The sequence below is a fragment of the Scyliorhinus canicula genome, chromosome 16 (assembly GCF_902713615.1).
Source record: "Scyliorhinus canicula chromosome 16, sScyCan1.1, whole genome shotgun sequence".
Taxonomy (NCBI): Eukaryota; Metazoa; Chordata; class Chondrichthyes; order Carcharhiniformes; family Scyliorhinidae; genus Scyliorhinus; species Scyliorhinus canicula.
The window spans coordinates 9,632,328-9,649,588 of NC_052161.1; the positions used below are offsets into that span (position 1 = coordinate 9,632,328).

Below are 17,261 nucleotides of genomic sequence, written 5' to 3' on the forward strand. Positions count from 1 at the left end.
AAGCTCTTGTTCAAATTGTGTTTGTGTCCTGTGCCCCTTGATACAAACCCTGAGGTTTAAGTTTGCCTTCCTTTATAATAAAAGCAAAATACTGTAAACACTCAGCGGGTCCGGCAGCATCTGTGGGGAGAGAAACAGAGTTAATGTTTCGAGTCGGCATGACTCCTCTTCAGAGCGAGCCTCCCTTTTATAGTTGTATCTACTTGCAATGCCACCTTTAATAATCTGTATATCTGCATGCCAAAGTCCGTTTGTCGCACACTCTTTAAAACCTTGACATTCTTTCCCTAAGTCTTGCTTTCACTACATTGTATCTTTCATCGATCTGCCCATTCTGCCATGCTACCTATGTCTTCCTGCAGATTTTTCCATCGTCAGTTGGTTTCATCAACTAACCCTCTGTCCTGTTATTTAAAGAACAAAGAAAAGTACAGCACAGGAACAGGCCCTTCGGCCCTCCCAAGCCTGTGCCGACCATGATGCCCTAATTAAAAACTAAAAACATTCACCCGAGGAAGGAGCAGTGCTCCGAAAGCTAGTGTTTGAAACTGTGGTGAATGTATAATACGTATAATTCACACTGTGTATCACTGTGTCCCTGTGGGCTCCATCTGTTGCACGGCTCTGCCCACAGGGGGAGATGAGGAGCATGTACAGGGCTCAACCCTTGGCTCCGCCCATGGCCCCTCCCACTACCGGAAGTATAAAGTGCTGGGGTCTTGTGAGCCTGCCCTCAGTTCTTCTGGTCGCAGGCAGGCTCAGTTGTAAGTCGATTAAAACCACAGTTTACTTCCTCTCGTGTCTTGAGTGAATTGATGGTCGCATCAGAAACAAACCTGTTGGACTTTAACCTGGTGTTGTAAGACTTCTTACTGTGCTCACCCCAGTCCAACGCCGGCATCTCCACATCATAAAAACGAAACCTTGTGCCCTTACTCAGTTCATATCCCTCTATTTCCTCCCTATTCATGTATCCATCCAGATGCCTCTTAAATGTTGTTAATGCGCCTGCTTCCACCACATCCTCTGGCGGCGCGTTCAAGGCACCCGCCACTCTGCACGTGAAACACTTACCCCACACATCCCACTTAAACATTCCCCCTCTCACCGTGAACCTGTCCCACATCCAACTCTGAATATCCTGCCCTTTGAGTGAGGTTTATGACCTGTCTGTTTAGGCATACGTTGCAGATCTTGGGGCAATATTTGATATTGAAGGGAGTTTGTTCTTGGTGTCATGACCAATGAATGGACTTGCCTCCCCTCAAGACCCTTTGGAGAACCTTGCTGTGCACAAAATGGCTGCCACGTTGCTGCCAAATGAGAATAAGACCAGACGTAAAATACCAGTGATTTTTTTTTTTTTTTGTTTTCTTCTTTCGTCACAAGATAATTTACTGAAAGTTATTGTCGCAATCAAGCGTCAGATTATGCAGCGGGTGGAAAACAGCGGTGGAACTGGAGAAGATAGCATGACCGGAAAATTGGAAAAACTCATGAACGACACAATCGGTAAGAACAAGACTGAACTTTTGGCTTGGAGGGAAATCTAATTTGAAACTTGCGTAAAATTTTAAAGGTGAAACTCCCGTTGAAAAATCTAATAGCTTTCTGTCATTAACATTGGGGCGTGGAAATGTTATAATGCTGTGAGTATAATCTTAGAAGCTGAGTTGTAATTACAGATAGATTTTAAATGCCAACCTTGCCAGTGAATGCCTGCCCATTTTTTAAAAATCTGCCTATCTTGGGACAATCGTCCATGAGAAGGTGATAATTACATAGAACATACAGTGCAGAAGGAGACCATTCGGCCCATCGAGTCTGCACTGACCCACTTAAGCCCTCATTTCCACCCTATCCCCATAACCCAATAACCCCTCCTAAACGTTTTGGACACTAAGGGCAATTTATCATGGCCAATCCACCTAACCTGCACGTCTTTGGACTGTGGGAGGAAACCGGAGCACCCGGAGGAAACCCACGCCGACACGGGGAGAACGTGCAGACTCCGCACAGACAGTGACCCAGCAGGGAATCGAACTTGGGACCCTGGCGCTGTGAAGCCACAATGCTATCCACTGTGCTACCATGCTGAGTTGCTGACGTAAAGCTGAGGTCTCTATGTATTATCTGTGCAGCTGTTTGTAATCGGCAGTCAGCCACATTGCAGTGGTGCTGAGGCAGTGTATAGGCTGGGTAAGAACAACAAGTCTCTTCCTTAAGGAGTTGAAAAGCAGTTGGGTCTTTACAGTCATTGCTGATGCTAGCTTTTTATTCGACATTAGCTGAATTTAAGCTCCCCCAGTTTTCAGAATGCGATTTGAACTCCTGACTCTGGATTCTTAGTTACGTAACCACTATGCTACCTCGCTCTGCACCACGAATCCCTTTATGGGGCAGCATGATGGTGCAGTGGTTAGCACTACTGCCTCACGGCGTTGAGGACCCGGGTTCGATCCCGGGTAACTGTCATGACTGTAGACATTGGATTTGCAAGCTGCAGAAAAGGTGTTTCCTACACTACCATCCAATTTCTTGGGAAGGAAAGTAGCCGGAAGCATAAATTTGTAGCACAAACTCTTGGAGCCCGTTGGACTAAGATCTAGAGTAGCTTTGCATTTGTGTACAGAAGCAGAATCGTGCAAGGAGACCTCCTGTAACCCTATATTGTTCTGTTCCGTAGATCAGGTACATGTTCTCAAGTCTGTAAACTGAAGGGGGATCAGTATTGCTGAATGAAATGAAAAAATGAAAATTGCTTATTGTCACAAGTAAGCTTCAATGAAGTTACTGTGAAAAGCCCCTAGTCGCCACATTCTGGCGCCTGTTCGGGGAGGCTGACACGCGAATCGAACCGTGCTGCTGGCCTGCCTTGGTCTTCTTTCAAAGCCAGCAATTTAGCCCTGTGCTAAACAGCTCCCCCGGCTTTGGGCACTAGTGCTTTGAACCTGTTCTATAGAGTTCTCCATCGCTGGACTGAGAGTTAACTCAATCGTACACAAAACACAGAAAACGCTGAAAATATGTGGCTTAATTCTGGCAGTTCTGAGCGTTGGAATATCTTGTGCAAGTCTTGTGTCTTACTTAAGGTTGGCATGAGAATGTCGCTTTAAGAAATGTTTGGCTGCTCTTGTTACTGCAGTGATGTCAGAGTGTGGGTGGAGCTGAGCTTTGGTTCTGCTTTTTAGTTTCACTTTGAGAAAAGTTTTGTTGTGTCTGTCTTTTTGGTTTCGTTTTTCAGAGTGTTGCAGCTGAAGTCAGACAAAGCAGCTGTATTGTTGAGCTCTCTGCCATGAAAGACTATCTCTTGATCATTTGGTGAATTCAGAATTATAAATGTTTTCAGTATTGAATGTAAACCCTGATGTGCTTAGGTTTATTAAGTCTTCTGGGTGTTAAAAGGACAGCATACAGATTACTTAGTGTTGTAGTCTTTGGGAGCTGTATTTGATTTACTGGTTGCTAAGATGTTCACTGTTTGTTTTAGAAAGGTTAACTTGAGTTCATAGAATAAACATTGTTTTGCTTTAAAAAATACTTTTCCATTTCTGCTGTACCACACCTGTAGAGTGGGCCGTGTGCTCCCCATACCACAATCTATTAAAAGTTGTGGGTCAGGTGAACTCCATGATACACTTTGGGGTTCTCTACACCCTGGCCCATAACAAGATTAGGGTTACATTGATCCCTCAGGCTGAGAATTCAATATGTGGATGTATCAATGCTGCACTTATTGTTTGAAGTGAATTCCCCACACTAAAATGGGTAATGACTGAAGGCAGTCATTGATCTGATATATCTCTGATATGGAGTTAATGCAAGCCACACATTAATCAGTTATTCACCGCAACTTATGATTGGCTACTTGGTATACTAGGATCAGAGTAATTGTCCGGAATTATCTTCCCATTGGGATTCTCTATCCCGCTAATGGCCCATTTCCACCCGTGGGCAATTTTCTTTTTAGATAATCATCCAACTTCCTTTCGAAAATCACAAATTAATTTGCCTCTTACTCGCTCTCGGGCAGCGCATTCCACATCTGAACCACTGGTTGTGTTTATGTGCCACCTCTGGTTCTCTTGCCAATCACAGTGTCCTCTGGACCCTTCCGCCAATTGGAACAGATTTTCCCTATCTACGCACTCCAGACCCCTCGTGATTTTGAACGCCGCTATCCAATTTTCTCCCCGCCGCCTTTTCTCCAAGAAGATCAGCTTTGCCAAACCGTTCATGTAACTGAAGACCTCCATTCCGGAACCGCGCTCGTAAATGCTTTCTGCATCCTCTCCGGTGCATTTGCATCCTTATCAAATGCACCTAATACTATTCATGTGCTCTGCAGGAACAAACTCTAATTACAGTAACGCTGAGGTCAGTTAGAGGCCAATTACTCTCTGAACATTCTGCGCTCAATTAAAAGGCAACTTCTGTTGCCAGGGCAGGTGCTCCATAGGTTGGCAATGATTGGCTGCTATCTAACCGCCTCTCACCCCCCGTCACCAATCATAAACACTGTTGCTGTGACAGCTTGACCTTTTCAAGGGCAGTGAACGACGATACAATTGCAGCCGTCCAACTGGCGCCTCTTTGGAGAACATTAGAATTGCAGCCAATGTTGCAGCGTGATCACAATATCTTTTTTAAAATAACTACAATAAACAATCTGCTAATTTAGACTGTTTAAATTGCAATACCTGACCCACTTTACTGCAATGACATAGTTCTTGATTTCAACCTGTAGCTCACGAGGTAAACCTGCAGTCAACATTACATTGAGTAACTGATCAGTTTATTACACTGGCAGTGTAACTGCTTGCATTTACATATGTTTAATTGCCACGTTTATAGAACATAGAGAACATAGAACAGTACAGCACAGAACAGGCCCTTCGGCCCTCGATGTTGTGCCGAGCAATGATCACCCTACTCAAACCCACGTATCCACCCTATACCCATAACCCAACAACCCCCCCCCCAACCTTACTTTTTTAGGACACTACGGGCAATTTAGCATGGCCAATCCACCTAACCCGCACATCTTTGGACTGTGGGAGGAAACCGGAGCACCCGGAGGAAACCCACGCACACACGGGGAGGACGTGCAGACTCCGCACAGACAGTGACCCAGCCGGGAATCGAACCTGGGACCCTGGAGCTGTGAAGCATTTATGCTAACCACCATGCTACCATGCTGCCCCTTATAAAAATTTTAAAAAATTCCAATTAAGGGGAAATTTAGCGTGGCCAATCCACCTACCCCGCACATCTTTGGGTTGTGGGAACGAGACCTACACAGGCACGGGGAAAGTGTGCAAACTCCACCCGGGTCCTCGATGCTGCCAGGCAACAGTGCTAACCACTGCGCCGCTGTGCCGCCTTTAAATGCTGCGTTTTAAATGTTATTTTTGACTCATTATATAAAATGCTATGGGCTTTAAGAAAATCTGTAGGCCGTAAGAAAGAGTCTAAAATCATCAAAAACCTTTTGTGTGTTTAGCTGTGGAATTAAATCGGTTCCTTTTTTTAAAAAAAGGTTAGTTTTTATTTAATATATGATTGGAGAGTGGCCAGGTGTGAGCCTTCAACCATCCAACTGTCCTGCTACATATTTATTCTACCTTAATTGGCCAGACTTTCTTCCCCAGCATATGTAATCGCTGATAAAACACAACAATTCCAGAGCAGAATTCCCTGGTGTGTTTGGGGAATTCTGGACTCAGATGTAGGGAATCGCTGTGTTTTATATTGAAGCGGGTGTTCGAAACTCATCCAGAATTCTAACCCCATTTCAGTCTCTCAGCACACACAGTCACTCTGCCTCTTCTAACATAAAACCGCGGAATGGGAGCAAGGCCATTCAGCCCCTCACGCCTGCTCTGCCTTTCAATTAGATCATCATCTGTACCTAAATTCACGTCTACCTGCCTTGGCTCCATATCCCTTACTTAACAAAAACCTGTCTCGGTCTGAAATCTCTAATTGGCCGAGCATCTTTTGGAGCAGTCTACTCTAGATTCTTACAGCCTGTGTGCGGGGAAATGTTTCCTGATTTCGTTCCTGAATAGCCCAGCACTAATTTGAAGATTATGCCCTGTTGTTGTTGATACATTTACCAGCGGAAATAATATCTCGATATCTGCCCCGTTAGCATTTTTAAACACTTCAATGCGACCACCCCTTCTGTCTTTCAAAATTTTTTTTAATGGAACGTGGGTGTCACTGGCTCGGCCCACCCCTGATTGCCCTCGAGAAGGAATGCAAGTCAGATTTATGCAGCATGTTTTCTTAACTTTCCAAGTTCCAGTAGCATTCCCAAATCCAAGAGGATTTTATTTGTTTTGGGTAAGACTCTTCCGGCTCATTTGTCAAATTCTGAATTATCTGATCATGATGCTGTTGCCTCTGGCCTCAGTTGGTAGCGTGCTCCAATGTTGGTCGCACCTCCTGCCATTATTGTCCATACCAGGCAATTGACCTTGTTGGTTCCATTGTTCGCAGCTCATGATCACTCCGGTTTCTCTGTCACCTTGTGCTTTAATAACACCTCGAGCGTTCCCTTTCGTTCTCTCTCCAGGTGACTCATTCTTCTAAAAGTGCAAAGAACACCGGAAATCTGAAATATAAACAGAAGTGCTGGAGACTCTTAGTAATCTGTGGAGTGGGGGGGAAAAAACATTTCCTGTTCCAAGAAATGACTGGTCTGGCCGGTGCTCCCTTGATAGTTGAGTCTTCAACCTGCTAGTTTTGCAGGACTGTATTATCTGATTTCTGAGTGCCTGCCCTTGTGTGTTCTGATTTACCTGCTTTTTCCATGTGCATTCCCTGGTTTTCCTGGAAGAAATATTTTTCCTTAGCTGAGAACAGCACGGTCAGCCTCGGAGAGGGGAAGATCGGAGGGTATGGTGAACACGTGGCAAGAGCTGAGATGAGAAGAAATGGGGTACGAGGGATTGGGACTGGTGGAGGGTCTAGGATGGGCAGTGGTGTTGCTAAGTCGTTGAAGCTTGTGTTCCTTAACATCTGCAAGAAACAGGAAAAGTTTCTTGTTAAGGCGTCGAATGATGCGAGGGATGACATTAAACTGGGGACAGGGACAGCTTTGAGAGAGGGTAAGATTGTGCTGCTGGAGAGAGATATCGAGTGTCTTCATGTGGCGCCGCATGGCACTGAGTGTGGCTTTCAGGATGTTGTGAGAGCAGCAGTTCGAAGAACGTTTGTTTTCCTATGGCTCCCTCCAATCTGGTTTCCTTTATTGTTGCTCCTTCATTCACTTCCACATGCCCTTCTCAACCCTTCCATTGTTCTCCAAGATAAATCCTTTTCCAAGCTTTGTGACACATTCCCAATAGCCAGAGCCTTGCCCAGGGTTTCGGGTGTTGAAGTTAGTGAAGTTCCGTTCTTCGAGCCGAGCTTTGCCCTATGACTCGTATATTAGAAAAATGGGTGATCCTTCCTCACATTTGTTCTAATAAAACTAGTTATAATGTGGAGCCTGCTTCTCACGGGGAGCAGTGGAGGTGAATAATATAGATGCTTTGCAGAGGAATCTAGGTAAACGCATGCTGGAGACAGGAATAGAAGAATTTGTCGATGAGGTGGAATGAGCCGTAGACCAGACGTTCCTCTCTGCTAATACTTTGTAAAGATTGTTACATTGAAATCTCCTCTCTGTACTATCCTCCCACACGCCACCCATCCTTCAAAAACACAATGAGATGGGCTGGGTTGTGTTCAACAAGGTTGGAAAGAAGAATAAAAAGAGCAATAACTACAGAAACTTAAGGTGGGTTTTAGTAACCAAAAAGACACAGCAAGTGGAAGGGAAGGCTGAGGAAGGTGAGGGGTTCTGAAGTTCAGCATAAGAGTAAGTTACAGTTGACAGTCAATGTAGCAAATATTAATTTCAACAGTGAATACCAGCGGTGTCTTCCAAATCTTTTGCCAGGCAGCTGCTACCTCTGGAAGATCAGTGAACCTGTTTCACAGTGTCTGATAGCTAGGATTTATATTAAAAGCAACTCAACAACCAGGAACACTACAGACAGTTACCCGCAGATCCGACCAAGGAACACACCCGCCAACTCAACAGACTGATCAAGACCTTGGATCCAGACCTTCAGAGCACCATACGTGCTCTCATCCCACGTACTCCCGGCGTTGGAGATCTCTACTGCCTCCCGAAAATACACGAGGCCAACACACCAGGTCAGCCTATCGTATCAGGCAATGGGACCCTGTGTGAGAACCTCTCTGGCTACATCGAGGGCACCTTGAAACCCATCGTACAAGGAACGCCCAGCTTCTGTCGCGACACGACGGACTTCCTACAGAAACTCAGCACCCATGGACCAGTTGAACCAGGAACATTCCTCGTCACAATGGATATCTCGGCACTCTACACCAGCATCCCCCTTGACGACGGCATTGCTGCAACAGCCTCAGTCCTCAACACCGACAACTGCCAATCTCCAGACGTAGTTCTGCAACTCATCTGCTTCATTCTGGATCACAACGTCTTCACCTTCGACAATAAATTCTTCATTCAGACACACGGGACAGCCATGGGGACCAAATTCGCACCTCAATTTGCCAACATCTTCATGCACAATTTTGAACAAGACTTCCTTACCGCATAGGACCTTCAACCGACGTTATACACCAGATACATCGATGACATTTTTTTCCATTTGGACCCACGGCAAAGAATCACTGAAGCGACTACACGATGACATCAATAAGTACCATCCCACCATCAAACGCACCATGGACTACTGTTCAAAATCGATTGCATTCTTGGACACACTCATCTCCATCAAGGACGGTCACCTCAGCACTTCACTTTACCGCAAGCTCACGATGCTCCACTTCTCCAGCTTCCACCCTAAACACATTAAATTAGCCATCCCCTATGGACAAGCCCTCCGTATTCACAGGATCTGCTCAGGCGAGGAGGAGTGTTACAGACGCTGAAAGATGCCCTCATACGAACGAGATATGGCGCTCGACTCTCCGATCGACAGTTCCAACGCGCCACAGCTAGAAACCGCACCGACCTCCTCGGAAGACCAACACGGGATACAACCGACAGAGTACCCTTCGTCGTCCAGTACTTCCCCAGAGCGGAGAAACTACAACATCATCTTCGCAGCCTTCAACACGTCATCGATGAAACCGCAAATCTTGCCAAGGTCATCCCCACAGCCCCACTACTTGCTTTCAAACAACCGCGCAACCTCAAACTAACCATTGTTTGCAGCAAACTACCCAGCCTTCAAACAGTGACCACGACACCACACAACCCTGCCATGGCAATCACTGCAAGACGTGCCAGAACGAGATGGGTATCACCATTACACGTGAGAACACCACCCACCAGGTATGCGGTACATACTCGTGCGACTCAGCCAACGTTGTCTACCTCATACGCTGCAGGAAAGGATGTCCCGAATCGTGGTACATTGGCGAGACCATGCAGACGCTGCGACAACGGATGAACAGACATCGTGCGACAATCGCCAGGCGGGAATGTTCCCTTCCAGTCGGGGAACACTTCAACAGTCAAGGACATTCAGCCTTTGATCTTCGGGTAAGCGTTCTCCAAGGCAGCCATCAGGACACACGACAATGCAGCGTCGACAAGCAGAAGCTTATAGCCACGTTCCGCACATATGAGTACATCCTCAACTGGGACCTTGGATTCATGTCGCATTACATTCACCCTCCCACCATCTGGCCTGGGCTTGCAAAATCCTACCAACTGTCCTGGCTCGAGTCAATTCACACCTCTTTAACCTGGGGTTACCCCTTTCTCTGGATCTGTAAGGAACCTACTTCTTCTTTCACCTGAGGAAGGAGCAGTGCTCCAAAAGCTACTGATTTGAAACAAACCTGTTGGACTTTAACCTGGTGCTGTAAGACTTCTTACTGTGCTCACCCCAGTCCAACGCCGGCATCTCCACATCATATTAAAAGCGTTCAACCCTTCAGTCCATCAGATAACTGCTGTATTCCCGCACGTAGTCAGGAACCACCATTCAGCCTGGTGTGCTGCTTGACCTTGCCTTGGGGAATGCTAATACCGTCGACTTGATACATGGTTGTTAAGAAAGCCCAGGATTTGTGGCAGTGGTTGGTGGTGATGTCATTGATTGACATGATACAACTTTTGGCTGCTGGCCACTACAGTGTCTGATTTGGATCAGGTTTTTTTTTCCAAAACCCACGCAAGACTTCACTGCCAACATTCCACAGCACAGGGAAAATAATCTTCTGTTGAATTAATCTCTCCTTCTTCCCTCCTGCTTTACGGCATTTAATTTTCGCTGTCTCTCCCTCTCCCTGATTTGGATTGGTTGTGGCAGCCCTGTACTAATCTTCGCAAAGGCAAGTGATCACCTTGTTGCAACAAAATCTCTCGAGGGGCTTTGTAAGGTGGGGTTTCGTAAGGTTGGGGGGGGGTGCTATTGGCCTTTCGCCTGATTAGTTTCCCTGGTACTTTCTGCCTAGTGATTGTCATTGCATTTATTTCCTCCCCCTTCAATTTTGCCTCTTGATTAATTAGTATTTTCAGAATGTCATTAGTATCTTCCACCATGAAGCCTGGCTCAAAGTATTTGTTTAACTCCTCCGCCATTTCCTGGTTCCCCATTATTATTTCTCCAGTCTCCTTCTCTAAAGGGCCTATGTTCACTTTGGCCTCTCTTCCTTTTTACATATTTAAAGAAGCTCTTGCTGTCCGTTTTCATGTTGCTACCTTCCTCTCATAGTTTATCTTTATCTTCCCCCTCTTTATAATTTCTTTGGTCATCTTTTGTTGGCTTTTAAAACTTTACCAATCCTCTGGGTTCAGTTTAATGCTTTCCTTGACTCTCTCGGTTAGCTATGGTTGACTTATTCCCTTCCTAGAATCCTTCTTCCTCACTGGGCTATATCTTTGTTTTGAGTCATAAACTATTTTCATAAATGTCTGCCATTACTGGTCAACCATCTTTTCCGAGACCACTCCAGCCAACTCCTCCCTCATTCCTTTTTAATTACCCTTATTTAAGTTTAGCGCAGTTGTTTCGGACCCATTTTTCTCACTCCCAAACTTAATGCTAAATTCTACCATGTTATGGGAATTATTTCCTCGGGGATCTTTTACTCTGGGATTGTTTATTAAACCTGGTTTATTACACATTACCAGATCCAAAATAGCCTGATCCCCCTGGTTGGATCGCAAAGCATTCCAGGATACTGTCCCGAATGGCTTCTTCCCCACAGCTACCTGGGTCAATTTGATATTCCCAATGAAAGGGAGTTTCAGAATAATCCTACTGATGGAGTGGAGAGGGCACACGGTAAACCAACTCACAATTTCAGTGTTTCCCCCCCCCGCGCCCCCCCCCCCCCCCCCCCCCCCCCCCCCCCGCTTCTGCCCTCTTGTGCATCTCTGAATTTCAGTGCTTCTATTAATGGCCATTGCTTTTTCTGCGAAATCTCTGGAATCCCCTTCCTAGGTGGATTGGCCATGATAAATTGCCCCTTGTGTCCAGGGGGAGTACTAAGTGATCAATTTTGCAGGGCACCTACCAGTGAAGGTTGAACACACACATACCCAACTTTGACATTGACCTTTCACCAGACAATCCTGGAGTACTTAATTTGTGTGTGGTATCTTTAAATGCCAAGAGATATAAATAAGATTGAAGCGATCCAAAGACATGCTGCACAATTTTACATAAATCCATATGGGAAATACCCCAATGTCACGCCCTCGATCAAAGATTTGCAATGGTAATCATGACAGCCATGGAGGGAGAGCATAGACTGCCCAGGTTCCAGGAATGGACTGGTGGGAATTGACAAAGAAAAGTCCCTGGTGCCATCTGGCAATGACGAAACATGAAATAGTCATACTCGAAACTACAAAGACCATTTGTTTCCAAGGGCAGTGCAGTGTGTCAACAATCTTTCTTCCCAAGGACAATCCCACAATGGAACAAGCTGCCAAAGGAACTAGTCACCGCTCCATCACTGGAAATCGTCAAAACCCATCTTTAGATTATTTCCATTAAAGGTTTTCATTATCAGGGCTACCACCTCAGCCGGTCAGGCCTGGTTTAGCCAGAATTCCCCAGATAAATGTTGTGGAATATAAATATTCGCCTGGACTGCAGATGCAACTAAGGCAGAAAATTAGGAATAATTGTTATCCTATCAAAATATGATATAAAGTTAAATTCACTTGTGTAACTTTTATTTTTTTAATTTTGCTGTGTAAAAAAAAAGAAATCAGTTGCTTCGCTGAGGGAGTGCTGCATTGTCTCAGGCACTATTTTCAGAATGAACCATTAAAACCAACACCTCCCCCCAACCCCAAGCCCCTTGGGTGGATGTGGAAGACCCCATGGTGCTGTTAAGAAGAGTAAGAGAGTTGTCCCTGAGTCCTGGCCAACATTCCACCCTCTCCTAACACAATCTGTAATTGCTCCTTCATTGGTTGTTTGTGGGACCCAGTCCCATTTGTCTGCAGAAGTGACCGAGTAGTAATTCATTGGCTCCAAAATTGAAACCGGCCTGACCATGTGGAACGGTGCTACGTTAATGCAGGTTCTTTGTTTCTTCTTCCCTCCAGTATTCCGGAGCTGTTCCAATCATTCCAAAGGGAACAGGGACTCTGGCCAAAAAGGCGCTCCGCTTTTGAGGAGAAAAGGGGAGGATGAGGTGGGGTGAGGGATGGTGACAAAAAAAGCTTTTGAGTGGCCCCGGATTCATCCTCAGCTGACAGAGAGCATTCCGTGTTAAATGAAAGGAGGCATTATAGGATTATTGCAGACTGAATTGTCTACCCAGCGCTTGGCAGCATCTCCAACAGTGCAGCACTCCCTCAATACCGCTGTGGAGTTTTTATATTTGTATTGGTCAACGTTAGAAATGAGGTATAGTTTTAAGCAGGTTTAATTGAATGTTTCTCTTCCTGGATGGGTGAAATCTATGGTTAGATTAATGCTGGACAAAGGTGTTTGAATGTGTGGGGGTTGGTTTCGGTTCACACTGATTATATTGTGCTTAGAGAGGGCTATGGCATAAAGAGTAAATAAGCCAGGAGTGGTTACTTAACAACTCGCACCTTGTAATGTAGAGAATCATTTTAGTTTGGCTAATTTGTTTGCAGTTGAAGATTAGTGAGAACGAAGGCAACCCTAGGAGAAGTTGGTTTGAGAAGGCTCTCTCAGTCTTGCCAGAAGAAAGGCCATACTATGGAGTAATGGTTAAGAAAACAGATGACGGATATCTAAAGTTCAGCTAGTTAAGGAAATTAGAGAAATGAGAACTGTGTGCAAGATGTCTAGAGGTAACGGAGCAGAGGAAACTGGAAACCAGAACAGATTACTATTCAACAAAGTCACCAGAGTAAAAAGGCATTGGATCTTGGGAGGCCAGAGAGATATCTTGAATAATGCTAAGGTTTGTGAGAAATTACTACAGTTTGGGGTACATTATTTTGAAAAATTGTGGAAATCGGTGGCCGGACCTCGGGAGTTTGTGTAAAAGCTTTTAAGACAAAGGAAACCTGAAAGATGCGTAAAATCTGAGTCTCAAATCCACCTCCCTACTTGTTCCCCATATCCCTTCAAACCTTTTTTTTTCATGCAAATTATATCCATCTCTTTATTCACCCATTTAATGACTCGGATTCCACCGCAATATGGGGCAGCAAGATCCACAAATTCGCTACCCTCTGCAAGAAGTAGTTCCTCCTCATCTCAGTTTTAAATCTACCGCTTCTCAACCTATATCTGTGACCTCTCTTTCTAGATTGCCTCACTACGGGGAACATTTGGCCTCCGTTTACTTCATCAATCCATCTTAATATTTATATACCTTGTTCAGTTGCCCCCTCATTCTTCTGAACTGCAGCGAATATCAACCCAAACTGTTCAATCTCTTTTTGTACCCTTTCATCCCCGGAATCAATCTGATGAATCACCTCTGAACTTCCTCCAATGCCACCACATCCTTCCTCAAATAAGGAGACCAAAACTGGACACACTACTCCAGATGTGGTCTCACCAACACCCTATACAAGTGTAACAACACTTCTCTACCTTTCTCCTTTTGCAATAAACGCTAACATTCCATTTGTCTTTATTACATGCTGTACCTGCATACCGGCTTTGTGAGATTCATGAATGAAGACACCCAGATCCCTCAAAATGCCCAGACGCATTTTGAATCTACTTTCCATTTAGGTAATTTAGATCTATTTTTTTGGCCAAAGTTGATAACCTCACAATTATCCACATTGAACTCCATCTGCCAAATTTTGCCCATTCTCTTAGTCTATCCATATCTGTCTATAAACTCTTTATCTCCTCATCTGCCTGTTTTCTCATAGTATCATGTGCAACCTGCTTGCAGATGATTTAGATTGCAAACAGTTGAGGTCCGAGGACTGACCTCTGCAGCACCCCGCAATTTACAGTTCACCAGCCAGAGAAGGACCCATTTTTCCCGGCCGCCTGCTTCCTGTCAGCCAGCCAATCCACAATCAATCTAATACTCTATCAACAATCCTCTACGAACTTACCTTCTGGATCAGTCTTTTATGCGGCACCTTGTCAAATGCCTTCTGGAAGTCTAGATATACCACATCCACAGGCTCCCCATCATCCACCCTGCTGGTTACATCCTCCAAAGAATTCGAGCAAGTCTCACCGTGGCAGTTAGAAAATTTTGTATTTAATTTTAAAACCGTGAAAATCAAAGACTGGCAGCCAAGGCTCAGTGCATAATGCTGCCTCTGAGTCACAAGGCTTGGTTTCAGTCCCCACTCCAGAGACTCGAGAACAAAATCGCGGCTGACATTCCAGCGCTGTACTGGGGGAAATGCAGTACTGCTGGAGGCGCCGTCGATTCCGATGAGACATTAAGCTGAGGGGCTCTGCGTGCTATCTCCGGTAAATATACCATGGTTGCCATTCAGAACGAAAGCTCTCCTTGGTCATTATTTATCCCTCAATGAACATAACTTTTTTTTTTGAAAGCGCGCACACATGTCATCTGACCATCACCTCATTACTGTCTGTGGGAGATTGCTGCGTACAAATTAGTTTCCTATGTTACAACAGTGACCACACTTCAAAAGCACTGCATTGGTTGTAAAGCGCTATGGGACATCCTGAGGTTGCGAAAGGCGATGTAAAAATAGAATCCGTTTTTTTTTTTGACCATGAACCTGCCGGATTGTCCGTTTAAAAACCCAAATGGTTCACAGACCAAGGGAACCTTTTTTGAGCTGCCATGAAGCTGCTGACCCACACCACCTGCCCTGTGAAGTGGCTGATTTGCAGGCCACTCGGTCGAATCAAAGCATCAATAAGAATACCTCACAGATTGCAGTGGGTCCATCACCACCTTCACAGGGCAACGAGGTAGGAGCGGGCAATACCTCTTGAGGTGAATGTTCATGTTCCTTTTCCTCGTGGATATTTCGGCCTGTGCAAGATTGAATTTTGAGGCTGTGTTTTGATCGGTTACTGAGGAACTTCACAGTTCCATGGTTTGGTAGCCAGATAAGGAGAATGTGCAGTGGCTTTGAACTGAAGAAATCTGAGAAATCAAAGGCACCAGCAGCTTCTTTGTGCCAAACGGGAAGGAGAGCAATTAAGAGCCTCTCTTGCTCTCTGCTGGGTCTGCTCTTGCCTTGCTGTTTGCTACAGCACACATTGCAATGGAAGGTTCTCATATCTGATTGGCAAATAGGGCCAGGCGAAAAATCTCAGAGCCGCCTCTAGTGCTGCTGAGTTGGCGCGGGTACAAGACAGGCCAGATGATTAATGATAATCTCTACCCTATAGCTTTAAGCATCCGATTTCCTTCAGTTAGAGGAATTATCTTTTTCATTCCCCTTGTGAAGAGGGGGATGTTAATATTTGTAGTGGAAAATATAGTGTTTCAAAGCAGCCGTGTAATTGTTCATTAAAGTGCTTTATTGCAAGGGAGGTGGCAGTCTCTTTTCTGAGGCGCAAGGGTATATTTTCGGTTGAGAATCTACTGTTGGAATGATTGTTTAGCTCCCTAGAATTAGCTTGCTCCTCTCCTACACTGAAAATACTCATGCTGATTTGGTGATGCCTCTAGGTTGCCACCACCATGTCCAAGTACAGAGGGGCTAGCGTCTGTAGGTCATTTGATCCCTTGTAGAGGATTATCTGCACTCCATAGCATGATTGACCATATAGGGATCAGGACGGGTAACCTGGTGTTGAAGAGGGAACCTCTTCTCATAGGTCACTGTACTGAACTGAGGTCTGGACTAATAATCTCAGGGCATTTAAACAGTGGGGAATTCATTTTTTTTTATTCATTCATGGGCTGTGGACATTGCTGGCTGGGCCAGAATTTATTGCCCATCCCTAATTGCCCTTGAACAGGGTAATTTCAGAGGGCATTCCCCCCTTTTCAGTCAGGGGTCACGGCTTTCCTTCCCTAAAGGGCATTAGTGATGCAGGTGGATATTTTATTTACAACAATCCATAACGGTTTCATGTTCATCATTAGACGTAGCTGCCATGGTGAAATTAGAACCTGGGTCCATAAGACATAGGAGCAGAATTAGGCCATTCGGCCCATCGAGTCTGCTCCGCCAATCAGTCATGGTAGATATTTTCCTCATCCCCATTCTCCTGCCTTCTTCTCGTAACCCCTGATCCCCTTATTGATAAAAAACCTACCTATCTCTGTCTCAGTTATTTGGCCTCCACAGCCTTCTGTGGCAAAGAGTTCCACAGATTCACCACCCTCTGGCCGAAGAAACCCCTCCTCATCTCTGTTTAAAAGATCGTCCCTTTAATCTGAGATGGTGTCCTCTGGTTCTAGTTTTTCCTACAAGTGGAAACATCCTCTCCACATCCACTCTATCCAGGCCTCAAAGTATTCTGTACGTTTCAATAATATCCCCCCTTATCCTTCTAAACTCCAACGAGTACAGACCCAGAGTCCTCAACCGTTCCTCCTACGACAAGCTCTTCATTCCATGATCATTCTTGTGAACCTCCTCTGGACCCTTTCCAAGGGCAGCACATCCTTCCTTAGAAACGGGGCCCAAAACTGCTCACGGTTCTCCAAATGTGGAGTGACTATAAAGCCTCAGAAGTAAATCCCTGCTCTTGTATTCTCGGCCTCTCGACATGAATGCTAACATTGCATCTGCCTTCCAAACTGCCAACTGAACCTGCACATTAACCTTAAGAGAATCGTGAACAAGGACT

General features: G+C 45.2%; 1 protein-coding gene across 5 annotated transcripts in view; it reads left to right on the top strand.

Annotated features, from left to right (window-relative positions):
- Positions 1 to 17,261, top strand: part of LOC119979737 (CREB3 regulatory factor-like) — a 131,225-nt gene that overhangs the window by 102,169 nt on the left and 11,795 nt on the right. For 4 of the 5 annotated variants that reach the window (XM_038822326.1, XM_038822324.1, XM_038822328.1 and 1 more), the window contains one exon: positions 1,390 to 1,512. In XM_038822326.1, coding sequence (XP_038678254.1) covers positions 1,390 to 1,512 — 123 coding nt within the window. Of the gene's footprint in view, positions 1 to 1,389; positions 1,513 to 17,261 lie in introns of those variants that run through there. The other variant, XM_038822329.1, reaches the window with a different exon arrangement.